Source organism: Palaemon carinicauda, chromosome 27 (genome assembly GCF_036898095.1).
Source record: "Palaemon carinicauda isolate YSFRI2023 chromosome 27, ASM3689809v2, whole genome shotgun sequence".
In the NCBI taxonomy this organism is placed as follows: Eukaryota; Metazoa; Arthropoda; class Malacostraca; order Decapoda; family Palaemonidae; genus Palaemon; species Palaemon carinicauda.
The window spans coordinates 1700478-1716791 of NC_090751.1; the positions used below are offsets into that span (position 1 = coordinate 1700478).

General features: G+C 44.6%; 1 protein-coding gene across 2 annotated transcripts in view; it reads right to left on the minus strand.

Annotated features, from left to right (window-relative positions):
• LOC137620497 (neuralized-like protein 2) overlaps positions 1-16314 on the minus strand; it is a 36358-nt gene that overhangs the window by 4194 nt on the left and 15850 nt on the right. For both annotated transcript variants that reach the window (XM_068350675.1, XM_068350676.1), the window contains exons 4-6: positions 5512-6065; positions 2582-2735; positions 1237-1381 (exon numbers count right to left, since the gene is read on the minus strand). In XM_068350675.1, the coding sequence (XP_068206776.1) occupies positions 1266-1381; positions 2582-2735; positions 5512-6065 (824 nt within the window). In that variant the 3' untranslated portion in view covers positions 1237-1265. The remainder of the gene's footprint in view (positions 1-1236; positions 1382-2581; positions 2736-5511; positions 6066-16314) is intronic.

A 16314-nucleotide genomic window follows, 5' to 3' on the forward strand; every position in this document is an offset into this window, starting at 1 on the left:
TCATTTCTGCCACCCATCATTGCCTGGTAATGATGTTTGTCTTTCAGGTGCTCACTGGTCACGGGAAAAGATGTAGACAAAGAAGATCCCCATGTGACCAGTGAGCACCTGAAAGACAAACATCATTACCAGGCAATGATGGGTGGCAGGAATGAGCGGCGATAACGTCAGCAGTGTGAAAACCAAAGGCACGGCTTGGCAAAAATAACACTTACCAGATCTATAATAGCCCCATGGTGTGTCTACTTGTTCACTGGGCAAGGTTGAAAACCTGCGACTTTACGCAAGTTCTCAACTCCGTCTAACTTGGAGCTTGGTAGTTACTTTCAGTGCCCAGTTGTGTGGACACATCCTAATAAACCCTGCTTGAACTATGCAGAACTTGAGCCATATCCTAACCAAGACATCCAACAAATATCTTGGAATAGGAATAAACGGGGTAAAATACAAGCATGCTTGAGAATTATTCTAATTTGAACCAATAAGTTAATGTTGAAGTAAAATTGTTGAAATTGCAGGGTGGTTTCCTATGCATGGAAAAGTCAGCAAAGGCCTCCTAAAGGAACATTTCACTGTTCATGCAACCCTGTTAAACGAACTGTATATAGTATAGGCCAGGTTGACAATAATAGCTAATGCAGACTTCAAAACAAAACTTGAAGGATACATATGATAACCTTCGAACATGAAGGTGGAACTCTCACAATGTGTGTGGAATTTTAAGAAAGTCAGAGTGACAATGCCAGACAGAAAATCCTTGAAGTAGTCAACAGTAAGCTCCATGAACAACAACTGGGAATAGAAAAGATCAGTCAAAAGGAAGCTGGAGCTGGCTGCAATTTTTCACTAGTACTCATCCCAAGAGATCTACAGGATGGAATGTGTAGTTATTTAAAGAATGCTATTTTTTAATTCCCATTCCAGTAGTTCAAGGATAAAGATTTGTAAGCATGTAGGAACATTAAAAGCATTTAGGTACTGTAGTTGCATTTTGGTATAAACGCATCAAAATCATAATTATCTTTTTATCACCAAAACTCATTTCAAAATAAACATTACTTTGTATATTTACTATTCTTTTCTTTATCCAAAGCAAAATATAATGAATTGCACAGCAATAGCTCGGAGCACAATAACTATGACTGGTATTTATCTGTGAAGAGCAGCTTGCTCTGTATTCTAATGTAAATTAACAAGACTTCTCAAATAAACAACCCCCACAAAAAAGCCACTCACCTAGGTTCTCTAAGCACCATGTCAACATCTCAGCTCTCGAATAAAAGATAATCTTTCAGTCTTCGCGGAAGAGGGAGACAGTTTATGCCCCGCTGAGCTATATGCTTGAGTATGGTATCTCTACATAAACTTTTCAAAGTAGCAACTGGAAAAATACAAGAAAATTAACAAAAGAATTGATAAATGAATAGATAATTGAATATGAACATTCTATCATAAAAATCCTATATTATGCCTAACAATTTTTTTCCAGCATAATGGACTAAGTAACTGGTAAGCTATTTGTGTTGGTAAAATTTCTCTACTAATTCCCTATGTATTAGTAGAGTGAAAGATCAACACATTTATGGTAAATGCATAAAAACAAATGCAAGTTCATAATTTAAGATGTTAAACAATACCCGAATTCTCAATCCAGCCAACTTTCACCTGATGGGAGAAGTTATACGTTGTGTATAGTTTCAAAAAGTAATAAAATCGTTTAAAATATTTATAGTATTTTTCTTCCCCTGTGGTATTTAAATAAATACATTTTGTAGTGTTTAATACTTAAAATTTATTTTACTATAGAAACCTTGCAAACAAAAATAAATCAACATTTGTTGTAACTTTAATGCCTGTAACTGTATTATAATTAAGACTATCTTAAATAAAGGAAAGCAAATATTCTAATAAATACAGTATAGCCCAAAGTCATTATATAAGACAGAGTCTACTCAGTGGAATTAATATCAAATTAAGACAAGGCTGTGGGAATTAATGTCACTTGGATGTCATAGCATCCCATGGTACCAACAGATGCAAAAATGGACTGGCACCGGCACTCAACCCATTATAAGTGCAGTATTTGGAGATAAGGCACAGTCGAGATAATTATGCGACAGCCAGACTAATAAAAAAAAAAGGTGGAGAATAAAACTTTGCTTATAAATTCTATATAGATGGCATGTATTCAAGGGTTCAAAGCCAATGTTTGAAAAAGAATTTATAGTCTTAACACTTTTATCCTAGAAATGTCCAACTCCCCATATACTAAAACATTTCCAAATCCTGTCCACACGATCGAGCATGCCCGACGGGCAAGCAGTGATACCAGACCACAATAGTTAGTAAGAATGAGGGTTAATGACGTCAAAAGCGGGAAAACCACAGACAGGGATCTGGCATCCTAGTGTTGCCAGATCCCTACCTTTAGTTTTCCCTCTTCTGATGTCATCAACCCTCCTTTTCACTAACTATTGTGGCCTGGTATCACTGTTTGCCCGTCGGGCATGCTCGATCGTGGGGACAGGGCCTTAAAGATAACATCCTTTAAAAAGACAAGACTGAATAAAACACCACATACCTCCAGAGACAGGAAGCTGTATTATTCTGATCTGTTTTGTAGTTCCATACACATCAACCACAGCATACAGAGGAGCTTCCCGGTATGGCAATTTTTTGGTAAAAGCTCCTTGGTCTTCACCATTTATTATGTAGTGCATTTCAGCTAGATTCCCCTGAAAAAAAAAATAAATTTTAATAATAAAACTTATTACTATAACTGCTTGATAATTCATATTACTTAACTCTGGAAGCTTGGTTTTAACAACACTTACCCCTTGAAACTTAAATTCCTGCATTTATAATTTTAAAATAATTGTAGATTATTGGTAAACCTCGAAATAACAGTTCAAGATAGTTTCAGATTTATATAACCCCAACACCACATAACTAAAATTAGATTCGCTAAATTAAGAAAATATACAAAAACTAAAAATCTTTATTAAACCACATAGCCTACAGCAACTAAAGAACCTAAAACCCAGCAATTTTGATAAACCTGGGTTCTTTAATATAATGTTTAGCAAATATCGACTTGGTATGACACCGAGCTGTCGCCTAAACCCTTTCCAACAGATTTTAGCAAAACTTAAGTGATGTAGCGACACTGCTAACATCATGAAGCTTATACTTTAAGGCTTCCATTAGACTTGGATTTATTTCGGTGAGTTGCTGTGAATGAGTTATTAACAAAAATAGACTCTGCACTTGAGGAAAGAGAAAAATTTGGACCAACACCCAAAATAAATTGAGAAAAATACACCTATGTTCATAGATTTGTCCAAATAATACTGAACACCTCTACTGGACAAAGAAATCTCTTTTCTGATGTAATGCTCACATCCTCTTTCAGAGAGGGGATCTACAGGCTGCTACAAGCTCAGAAACCCCATCTGAAACAGTTTTAACTAAACATGTCAGATAATCCAAAACCAAATTAAAATACTAATGGATTGCAAATTTCTTTTCTTTGACTAAAAATAACTCCTACTATAGAAGCTACAAAGGAGAGTATCTCAAGAATACTCTACATTAGTATTTGCATTAGTATCAGGCTGGGAGGAACGTAGAGAGGAGAGTCCCCTTTTATTTTTTTTATTTTCGTTTCATTTGATGATATCGGCTACCCCGCAAAATTGGGGGAAGTGCCTTGGTATATGGATGGATGGAGTATTTGCAAACTTTACTCTAGCAAACCAGCTTGCCACCCTTGAATTTGAAGATTTAGTTCTATTTTTGGTGGGCTCAAGACAAGAGATTAACTTGCAATTTAGAACAAGATTTGTTAACTAATTTGCCTTATACAAGTGTAAAAAATCTTTGTGATATAGAAACGAGAAATAGCATTACAAGCTTTTCTTCGTCTTTGAGATAGGAACTTATCAATTCTATCCAAATGAAATGGGAGAATTGAGGTGTATAAAATGTCTTGGAAGAAGCGTCTCCAAAGACTTCTAAGAATAAGCAGCATCAGAATTTATCATGAGCAAATTATTAGGATATCTTTTAGCAATATTTATTATCATTACTAGCTAGGCTACAACCCTAGTTGGAAAAGCAAGATGCTATAAGTCCAAGGGCTCCAACAGGAAAAAAATAGCTGTGTGAGGTAAGGAAACAAGAAAATAAATATACAAGAGAAGTAATGAATAAATATTGAAAGAGATACATCATCACAGTCGGCCCTTCGTCTTTATTTTCTTCACCTTCCCATTCAGAAGTATAAAATGAGACATAACTCATTGGTTTTCCTCTTTGTTTACACCTTTGCACAGGAGCTGCTGCTCATTTATTTTTTAATAGACTCGTTTCAGAAAGATACGAGCGCATATATTTATCCAGAAAGAGTTACCTCGCGATGAGCTAGTGCCCAAGCTTGCAAGCAAACAATAAGCACTGACATCTAACCCTTGAACAATCTATGCAGTAGTTAACAAATCCACAAGACATCTTTATAAACACACTAAAAAAAGGTAAATTTGAACAATCTGGAATCAGGGGCTGTCGACAAGCCAAAGTCAATACAGACAGAAAATACAAAGGATCTGTAACTTAAACAAGCCATCGGTGGTTGCCATTAAACGTTAAATGGTTTCATTACTTTTCAAGAAGCATAAGTATTTCCTGGAGGGAGAGATAACAAATTTATTTAGTTTTAGGAGTAAATGTTGATAAAGCCAAGCTTCCAGAGAGAAGAAATATGAACATCAGAGGAAGTTCATGGGAATAAATTTCAATTGTATCGAATTGTAATCCTCTAAGAATGATTGGATGAGCAAGAGATTAAAAGCCCCTCAAATATCAGAGCTCTTGACTTTTGCAACAGACATTTATTACTTTAAGAGGCAGCATTACAAACATGGCTGCACATACAAAAACAAAAATGGTACTCTACTCATGATGATTGTAAGTTACTGCTAAGTAATAATGTAGTACAAATAAAGAAAAAAGGTTAACCCTTTTTCCCCCAGGATATTTGGAAATTTCCAACCCTTAACCCCCAAGGGGTTATTTTTTCCCCAGCACATTTTGCAGTATACTTCTTTTAAATTGCTCTAACAGCCTTAATTTTTGTCATAGAGAGGTCAGGTTGGTCTCATTCTCTTGGAAAATGCCTGAAGTTTTTCAAAATATTATTAAAAATATGCAAAAAAAAAAAAAATGTAAATAGCAGTTTTTTGCAAGGATGTACCGGTACATCCATGGGGGTAAAGGAATGAGTTTTGTGAAACGTACCATTACGTCCTTTGGGGGTAAAAGGGTTAAGATGCAGCATTATAAATATGGCTGCACATACAAAAACAAAAATGGTACTGTATTCATGATGATTGTAAGTTACTGCTAAGTAATAATGTAGTACAAATAAACAAAAAAGGTTAATATCCCTAAATTTCAATGCTAAATTTCTAGTAAATCAAATAATAACGTACATAGCAATAGGATAAACCTTACCCTTGGTAAGAAGACAACACCTATTCTGCTTCCTTCATCAGTGGGAAGAATGTTATCTCTTCTTAACATTATTCTTCTGCCAGATGGTCCTGTGGTAGTATAAGGTGCTGGTTGCAAAACTGATCTAGGAATCAACCCTCTGGAAGTTTGAAGATGATCTCCCACAACTATGGATTCTAACCCACGGGGGCCATTGCTGCTTACGTTTCCTCGAGGGCCATTACTATTCAAGTTACCTCTGTGGCCTCGGCCATTTTTCATTCTAAACATGCCCATGGCATCCGTCCCTACGACTGCCTCTGGTCCTACGACTGCTTCGGAAGGAACCATCCCTTCCGCTCCTCCGGTATCAGGTTTAGCACCCACCGCATTGGACATCTCGACATCTGTTGGAGTATTTTGTTCCTGAAGGTTTTGTTGTCCATCGCTGGCTACTTCCGATGCCACTCCAGTATTATGTACATCTGCGGATATTTCTTCAGCTTCGCCCTCTCCTTCAGTGTCAGGTTGAACACGATTGTGACTTTTTGTGATGGCACAAATCCAGGAATTGCCTGTAAACAAAATGAATAGATGAAATTTGCAAAGGACATCTTTACAGTACTACATACATCACATACATATACCAGGGCACTTCCCCCTTTACAGTACTACACTTGAAAATTAGTCTCCATCATTAAAACTGGAAATATAATTTGGTAAATCAGTCATAAGATCATAAACGAGGAATAATCAAACTTAATAAATCTGATTGCGCTAAAAAAAATATAAAGTTTTTCCTCTAACTACAATTTTCCATGTATTTTACCGAACTGCTGTTTGCATATAGCACCTTAACAGGCAGAAAAAAAAAACTGATAGGAAGATATTCTGAACCCCCGTTTCATGAATAAGAATTAAGAAAATATTACAAAATTATAATGTTCTCTAGACAAATAATCAAAGGAGACTACAGAAATTCTTGTTTGTCAATACATAACAATGACAACTATACAAATAAGTATAGCCTGTAAAAGTAATAATACAAATGACAACACTGATGTCCATGATATTCTGTTCTTTAAATCTTTCCTTTTCTTTTTCACATTTTGCTATTTTCAATATAAGTAATTTAACAATCAAATGAACAAGTTTCTTCTACATATACTGTATTCCTTTTCAAAACTAAGGTAATGCCCATACGTCTTGCAGGACACAAGATTACATTACGGAATCAAATGAAAAATTAAGAGGAAATATGCATTTCCTATTATAGTAAACACAAGTTGATGTATATATCAAAGAATCAAAAGGTTTCAAAAACTGAGAAGTAATTCCTGTTATTATTGCTCAATAAAGTAAAAGGGAAAATATACAGACGACTGGCAAAATCTAACCGAGGCCCTTTGCTTCAATAGGCGTAGGGGGAATAATAACGATGAATGAATAAAAATAATGGGACATGATTTCATATTAAGAAAATTGCATGTATGGCATTTTTAGAAGATTTTTAATGCTTATCCATGTCCAATGAGGCACAATCTATTGGCATACACCCAAACCGGTAAGCAGATCGGCAACATAACTCTACTATACTACAGTATATAAATATTGAATCATCTTCACCCATCTACCTTTGAAAATACTGTATCCAATTCAGAATGCCTTACTAGTATCGGCTAATAATTGCAATATGATATTTTAATTATAAAATGACAAATTCGAAGATAATTTGTATTTTTCCTAACCATACAAACCTTAGCTATTTACAAAGGGTTATTACTTTTAGCGTAGCTGAAATGGCGAGCCATTAGAATTTAACGAGGGTGTATTACCCCCGCGCTAGTTAGCGGGGGGGTAGGGGAGTGGTAGCTAGCTACCCCTCCTCCCCCTCACACACAGGTGAATACTCACTTTCACTTAGAGGTAGGACTTGTCTTGGGGGACAGGGCTGGCGGGCAAATATGTGTAAATAGCTAAGGTTTGTATGGTTAGGAAAAATACAAATTATCTTCGAATTTGTCATTTGTTCCGTAACCGAAATACAAACCACGCTATTTACAAAGGGTGACTTATCCCTTAGGAAGGGTGGAAAGTCCCCAGCCATACTGGCTTTGGCTTTACCCGGGGACTCAGAATCCGAGTGAGTCGCACTCGAGAAAAGGAGTCCCTGCACCTCACAAGTTCCTTGCACCGCAAGGAACCATGTGGCCTACGTAAGCTTGTGTGTGAAGGAAGAAGTGTGACCCGTCCTAGGCAGTTGACCTGGAGTTCCAGAAGGAACTCTGGGTTAGGACGTTCCCAATACCACCTCGTCAGGGTATGGGGGACGCGACAGTATTGACTCAATACTCGGAACACAAGGAAGCATGGTTTACCTGCAGAGGTTCGAGGTCAGCTATGCAGAGACCAGGATGCTGCTTCCCCGTAGAGGGGATGATGAAGAAAGAAGTAAGGGCCAGACATACTTCTTTCGTTCATGCAGACTAAAACCTGATAACAATGCCCTCAACCTTCTGCTACCTGTCCAAAAAGGAGCCTGAGGTTAGACCAGCTGTTGTGTAGCCACCACAGAGCGATAGAAAACGTATCGAGACTCCTGTGGGTCACGCCCTGCAGGAAGCGGGCTGCGAAGGTCATCAGACGCTTCCAGACTCCAGCTTGTAGCACCTGCGTCACAGAGTAGTATTACTCGAAGGCGAGGGACGTTGCGATGTATCCAACATCGTGCTGTAGGGCGACGTGACGGGGGAGGGTCTGAAGACAGGTCGAGATGAATGTCCTTGAGTCCGGGCTGAAGAGGTATACTGGTGACTCTCCCCCCATGTCCTCCTTGTGTTCCCAAATCGGCTGCAACTGAGGCCAAACTGCAGCTGTTCCCAGCGCTAACCTCTCGATTCCTGTACTGGCAAGAAAGAGAAGGTCTTGGGACATCAGACACAGAATGGAGACTCAAAATCTTGAATGAATCGGACCGAAGGGTCGGGACCCTCAGATTCTGAGTCTAGCCAACAACTCAGGAGCGAGCCTGAATGTTGCCTTCCCCTCTTCCTTAGAAAGGGGGGGGAGTAGTAAGAGACCAAGAAGATTGCTTACACACTGGCCGTGGCCAGAGTGAGCAGAAGACCCAAGGCGGAATACAATCCGAGGCCTGTCATAAAAGGGTCTTGAGAAGATCTCTTAAAGGACTAAAAGTCCGAGCCATGCTCCAAGTTGGAGGTCTTCCTCCGACTAGGGCAGGGACGATCGTAGCTTCGCATGAGCGAGGATAGATCCAGCGGGCAGGAAAAAGTTATTCCTTTAAGCCTGAAGGTCAGGGAAAGGCTGAGCGACAGGCTTCATTGCCAAGAGCGGAAAGGAGTTTCCTCCCGCCGAAAGGCAATAAGACCGTTATTGCTGGAGAAGAGGCCTCACGGAAAGAGGTATATCTCCCACGGCACCAACCACCTTAGACTCTTCACTTTGCCTGGGAGACCCCTGTGGATGACTATCGCAGATGACGCGACCTCCGTACCGCGACTGTAGCGGGTTGTCTCTTCTAGAGGAGGAAGCGTAGTGTCTCCAGGCATGAAGCCGAAGCGACGTCCCGGTTCGGGAGAGATGTCGCAGTGTGGTTGCTTGAGTAGTCTGCGCCGTGGGAGAAGCTCTCCCGGGAGTTCCGTCAGGGGAAGCAGAGGGTCCAGAAACCGTTCTGCGCATAGTCCCAGTGGAGCTCTCCCATTGAAAGGTTGACAGACAACCTGGTTTTGTTGAGACCCATTGTCCGCAGACAAAAAGGAGGGAAGACGCAGGCGTCGAAGTTGTCCCACCATCACCGGAATGCATCTTGCCAGAGTCTCGGGGTCTGAGACTGGGGGGAAAACTAGCGGAAGCTTGAGGTTCCAAGCTGTCGCGATCAGGTCCCCCAGACCAGCACTTGCTGGTTACCCAAGGTCAAAGACCCTTAGGTACACTCTCTCTATGAGGCTCTGCTCGGATAGTCTGAGAGAAACATTCCCCTGCCTGGAATGAGAGAGCCGATGGTGGAATTGAGAGAATCTCAATCATCCCGGTATCTCTACTGCAAGATGTGAAGGTGTGAAAATGCGTCCCCTGCTGGTTAGCATGAAGTCGACACGCAACGGGGCGACTTGGCAGGAGCGGTAGGATCTGAAGAGGGGCCAGACTAAGGCCCTTAAGCCTGCCTGAATGATGGAGAGGTATCCTTCAGGTCTTGACCATAGGCCTGGACCGGAACATGCCCCCCCCCCTTTCCTTTGACGAGTCCGAGAACCGCATCAAGAATGTGGGGAAAGGACGAGAATATCCACTACCATCAAGAGGCTCCATAGGTCAACACCCATTGCAGGTTTAATAGTTCCGCTGGTCCCATAGGGCCAGGGAGTCCGGTTAAACATTGCCTGAAGCCACCGGAACTTGGATCGCCCCACATGGAACTTATCCTGAGGCGACCGTTCGGACTATAAACGGGTCAATGAGGAAAGAAGAACTAGGAACGTTCCAAGGTAGGGCTGAAAACTCTGCTTGACTGAGAACAGGTACTGCGACTCTCCTCAGTCTTGCCACAGTCAACCGAAAGGAAGGCTCGGAGGATGTGGTAACAGAATCTGGCGTCCCCAGGTGGTCACCCATCCAAGTACCGACGTTGCTTAACCTCGCTGGACGGACGAGAAGCGGGGTTTCCAACGTGGTAAGGCGGTTGACTCAATATCATGGCCAGATACTCCAGATGTTGAGGCAGAGGAAGAGAAGGCTCCAAGCAAAATACCATGAGCCCACACTCATGGTCAGCATTCGGAAGCTTTTCCCGGCGCTGAAGAAGGTCGAAACCCGAGCCTACCGGAGTTGACCAGCCCTCCAAACAGCAGAGGAGGCGGAAGTCTGCACCTGAGCGGCCAAGAGGAAGGCAGGGAGAGTTCTCTGGGGAAACAAACCTGCTATGCCACGGCGGGATAGCCACACTGCATCATAAGCAGGAATACTTGCAGTTTAGGCTGAATTCGACGAGCACCCTGGAAGATGGATGGAATGGAAACTGAAAGTACCCGTCCTTCCGATCCAGGGTTAAAGGAGTCCTGTCGCCTCGTTACCAGTCTGATCGATTCTGCTGGTCTACGCTGGCCAAAGTTTGTTCGACAAACTTGATCAGGGCTGAGAGGTCGACTATGGACATCCCCTCTCAGATCCTTCCTTACAAGAAAGGATCGACTGAGGGGGCCGGGGGTGAAGCCGTCGATGATCCTAAGGAAGACCTTCGCCTAAGGTATGAATCATTCTGCCCAACCGGGCAACTCTGCTGATGCTATGGCATAGAGGTTCAGAGACACTGAATTCGCTGACAGAGACGGCAGGCGCGATATCCTTGGCTACTCACAGAGATTGTGCGGGAATGGGCATCGGGAAGCTGTCATTCGGATGAGTAACCTTAAGCATCCTCCCAGCGAAAAAACCTGCAATCCTAGAGTTCGTGAACTCCTTTTAGGACTATGCCCCCCCGGGGGAGTCTCCCGTGCCATCTGTTCCTGACAGGAGGAAACTGCAATTGGACACCTTGTCCCAGTTGTCGTAGCCGATAACTTAGGCCGACGTGGTTGAAAGAAAAGGGAGCTGGAGCCCTGCAGAGTCTGGAAGAAAGCGCCTTGGAGGAGTGAAACCGGAAGTCGATTTACTCCGCACAGCAGATGTTTAAGTCTCTGTCCTTGGGCAAAGACAAAACTCTTCTCAAGGATGGAAGGGTGTCTGAGGTCGTTGACCTCCACAGATGAGACACCCGAAGGAAGCCTTCAGTCAGTGCGTCCAGATGGTACAACATCGAGCTTGTCCGCAAGTAGATACTTAACGACGAAAGGCCAAGGTGCCTGAGCTCGAGAGGAGGAAAGTACCCTTGATCTTCCTGTAGCTTCCTTGAACCAAACCTCGGGCCGTAACCGAGGAGGGAAAGAACCTGGTAAGCTCCCAGAGGAAGAGGTAAGCAGTCACCCCTTGTCCGATGGAGAAATCTTCAACGGAAAGCCCCCCCGCCAAAAATCCTTCCAGGGCGGGAGAAGGAGAGAGTACTCGTGCAGGAGAGGGGGCCCTCGAGACCGACCTCTTGGGAACCAACTTCGCCCTGGGGGAAGTCACCACGAAGTCCACTCCTCTCTTTCTCTTCAGCGTAGGAGAGACAGCCGCTGGTTTGTTACCCTGGCCGGTGAGTGCTGGTTTCATAACCCTCATTAACGCCCGTGCCAGCGGATCAAACCATGTCTGCTGCTCCAAGGACACAGAGTCCGAAATCCTCGCTAAGGTGAAAGGGATCGGGCGATCCTTTGGAGAGGACACGACGGTTCCTGCCTGAAAAGAAGGTGGGAAGAATGCTGTACTGACCTGTCTTCGTCCTGCACTACCAACCTGTGCTTGGATGGAGGTGATCCCGAGTGCCGCCTAGGAGCACGCGTCCCTGCTGCTACCACCGGCTGTGGAATTCGCCGCGAACTATGGTCGCGCGAGGGCGAACGGTCGCGCAAAGGCGAATGGTCGCGCGGGCGCACAGGCGAGTGGTCGCGCGGGCGCGCAGGCGAGCGGTCGCGAGGGCGCGCAGGCGAGCGATCGCGCGGGCGCGCAGGCGAGCGATCGCGCGGGCGCGCAGGCGAGCGATCGCGCGGGCGCGCAGGCGAATGGGCGTGACGGCGAGGGATCGTGCTGCCGCGTAGGTGAAGAAGATCGCTGGCGGTAAGCGATGGCGAGCAGCATGTGTAGGTGAATGATCGCGTGATAGGGTGCGATGGTGATCAGCATCCGCAAGAGGGCGAGCGTTCAGGGTTGTGCGATGAGGAGCAGCATGCGTAAGCGGGCAATCGTGCAGGGTTGTGCGATGGCGAGCAGCATGCGCAGGTGAATGATCGCGTGAAAGGGTGCGATGGTGATCAGCATCTGCAGGAGGGCGATCGTTCAGGGTTGTGCGATGAGGAGCAGCATGCGTAAGCGGGCAATCGTTCAGGGTTGTGCGATGGCGAGCAGCATGCGCAGGTGAATGATCGCGTGAAAGGGTGCGATGGTGATCAGCATCCGCAAGAGGGCGATCGTTCAGGGTTGTGCGATGAGGAGCAGCATGCGTAAGCGGGCAATCGTTCAGGGTTGTGCGATGGCGATCAGCATCCGCAGTTGAGGGTCGCGCGATGGCGATCAGCATCCGCAGTTGAGGGTCGCGCGATGGCAATCAGCATCCGCAGTTGAGGGTCGCGCGATGGCGATCAGCATCCGCAGTTGAGGGTCGCGCGATGGCGATCAGCATCCGCAGTTGAGGGTCGCGCGATGGCGATCAGCATCCGCAGTTGAGGGTCGCGCGATGGCGATCAGCATCCGCAGTTGAGGGTCGCGCGATGGCGATCAGCATCCGCAGTTGAGGGTCGCGCGATGGCGATCAGCATCCGCAGTTGAGGGTCGCGCGATGGCGATCAGCATCTGCAGTTGAGGGTCGCGCGATGGCGATCAGCATCCGCAGTTGAGCTAGTAGCTGGCGAACCATGTTCCTTCAGAAGTGTTGGAGAACGTTGGCGTGCCAGCTGTAACACACGTGGGCGATCCGGAGATCGCTGGCGAGCTGATGATCGCTGACGAGCTGACGATCGCTGGCGAGCTGATGATCGCTGACGAGCTGATGATCGCTGACGAGCTGATGATCGCTGACGAGCAGAAGGCTACGCGTGGAAGCCTGCGCAAAGAAGAGTCCTTGACCCCGACCTGAACCGAAGTTCTAGATCGCGAGGGCGAACGTGGGCGCACAGGGCACGTAACAGGAACCGCAGGGAAGATCATCTTGAAAGCGCTGACGAACAGGAGAGCGCTGACGAACAGGAGAGCGCTGACGAACAGAAGGGCGCGCAGGGAAACCCTGACACGCAAGGGAAGAACCCCCGTGGGGGCAACCCTTTGCCCCGAAGGGATCGTTGTCCGCCGGGAGACTGATGTCCGTCGGAAGACCGCTGTCCGTCGGGAAGACCGTTGTCCGTCGGGAAGACCGTTGCCCGTCGGGAGACGAGATTAGACTGCTGTCCATCTGCACCAAGACGGAAGATCGAAAAAAAGAAGTTGTAGGCTGCAAACGGAGATTCAAAAAGGCGCCTCAAGCACCCTTATAGGGAGATGAGAGGCCCTTACGACGAGGCGGACGGAGGGCCTTACGGCGAGGGAGGCCAACAGCAACAGCAACAGAAGAAACCTCCGAAGAGGAGTCTCTATGAGTGTACTCTCTCGCGAACGACAGAGAAACACTTCGTGGAAGAGACTGGTCAGCCAGTGACCTAAAAGGGGCAATCCTCCGAAGAAGAGCCCCTGCAGTTGCCCAGCCCCTTGAGCGAAACTGCAGGTGCGACCGCTCAGCACCAAGAGCATAGTCGCACGAAAAAAAGGCAAGAGAAGAACCCCCCAAAAGAGGAAAAGCTCAAGCCTGGACAGGAAAAAACTTCCCTCGGAAGGAAAGTTATCCGCCCAAGGAGGCAAGCCTCCTGACTGTTCTAAAATGAACTGGAGAGCTGTCCGTCGACACGGGAGTACTACCAGTAGAAGGAGACACGCCCCTGACGACAATACAAGGGGGGAGGCAGCAACAGCCGAATCCCCAGGACTCAACCAGACAGCTCACACCGTTGCTATATTACAGAAACGAACTAGATCGGTAACTGTAAAAAAATAAAACAAATAATATTAGTACACATTCATTCCCCCGGGAAGGCTCCGAAGAGGAATCCCGAGGAAAAGGAACAAGAATTACACAACAGGCACGTGCCCTCACAACCACTTACACTCGCGGAAGGAGAGCTGTAACCAAAACAGAATTATAACAATTATAATTATGTAACTATGTAATTATGTAATTTAAAAAAAAGAATGAACACTAAAGAAAAAAACGAAAACCCCGAAAGGAATCGTTCTACAAGCTGAAAAATTAACAACTACAATTAGATTCATAAACTAATTGAGACAAAATGTACGGCGTAGCAACCCCACCCACACGGGAAGGAAGCTACAAGGGCGTAGTAAAACATAGTAAAAGGGTGAACGACCTCAAGAGAGAGAGAGAGAGAAAGACCGAAGTCAAACTCGATCGCAACCCATAAAATTAGGCCGTGGTGGCCTAACTGCCGAGGCCTCCACGTAGATATCGTACACTACACACACACATCTGAAAAGGAAACTTACTTATTTCTATACTCAAATATATATACAAACATGAAAACATGTTTACATATATATTGAGTAAAAGAAAAGTAAGCGATTAAGTAAAGACAAAACAGACAATGGCTGCCAAGCGAGGACCAAGACAGAGACGTCTGTCACAGTCCGAGCCAAAAGTGAAAGTGAGTATTCACCTGTGTGTGAGGGGGAGGAGGGGTAGCTAGCTACCACTCCCCTACCCCCCCGCTAACTAGCGCGGGGGTAATACACCCTCGTTAAATTCTAATGGCTCGCCATTTCAGCTACGCTAAAAGTAATAACCCTTTGTAAATAGCGTGGTTTGTATTTCGGTTACGGAACAAATAAATTTTTGAATATACTTACCCGGTGAATATATAATAGCTGCAACTCTGTTGCTCGACAGACACATACATAAAAAACTCGCGAGCGATCGCTATGCAGGTTGCTGGTGTGCCCACCAGCGCCAACTGTCGGCCAGATACCACTCTCGGATGTAAACAAAACCTTCAATTTCTTCTCATCCCACTGTGTCTCTATTGGGGAGGAAGGGAGGGTCGTTTAATTTATATATTCACCGGGTAAGTACATTCAAAAATTTATTTTATAATTAAAATATCATTTTTAAATATTTAACTTAGCCGGTGAATATATAATAGCTGATTCACACCCAAGGAGGTGGGTAGAGACCAGAGTTAAATATGTTTACATCGTATAAGCTAAGAGTTTTTTTCATTTTGACAGTTATCAATATAACAAAACCAAAATAAATAGGTACCTGGTAAGGAAGTCGACTTAGACGATTACTCTGCCTTGTAAGTACGTCTTCCTTACGGAGCCCAGCGATCCTCTTAGGATGCTGACAGACTCCCAGGAGCTGAAGTATCAAGGGCTGCAACCCATACAACAGGACCTCATTAAACCCCTAATCTGTGCGCTCTCAAGAAATGACTTTGACCACCCGCCAAATCAACCAGGATGCGAAAGGCTTCTTAGCCTTCCGGACAACCCATAAAAACAACATTAAAAAACATTTCAAGAGACAGATTAAAAGGATATGGAATTAGGGAATTGTAGTGGTTGAGCCCTCACCCACTACTGCACTCGCTGCTACGAATGGTCCCAGTGTGTAGCAGTTCTCGTAAAGAGTCTGGACATCTTTCAAGTAAAATGACGCGAACACTGACTTGCTTCTCCAATAGGTTGCGTCCATGATACTTTGCAGAGATCTATTTTGCTTAAAGGCCACGGAAGTTGCTACAGCTCTAACCTCGTGCGTCTTAACCTTAAGCAAAGATCGGTCTTCCTCACTCAAGTGTGAATGAGCTTCTCGTATTAACAATCTGATAAAATATGACAAAGCATTCTTTGACATAGGCAAGGATGGTTTCTTAACCGAACACCATAACGCTTCAGATTGGCCTCGTAAAGGTTTAGTACGAGTTAAGTAGAACTTAAGAGCTCTAACAGGGCATAAGACTCTTTCTAGTTCATTGCCTACGATCTCCGATAAGCTAGGAATATCGAAAGATTTAGGCCAAGGACGAGAAGGTAGCTCATTCTTGGCTAGGAAACCAAGCTACAGAGAACAAGTAGCTTTTTCTGACGAAAACCCGATGTTCTTGCTGAAGGCATGAAGCTCACTGACTC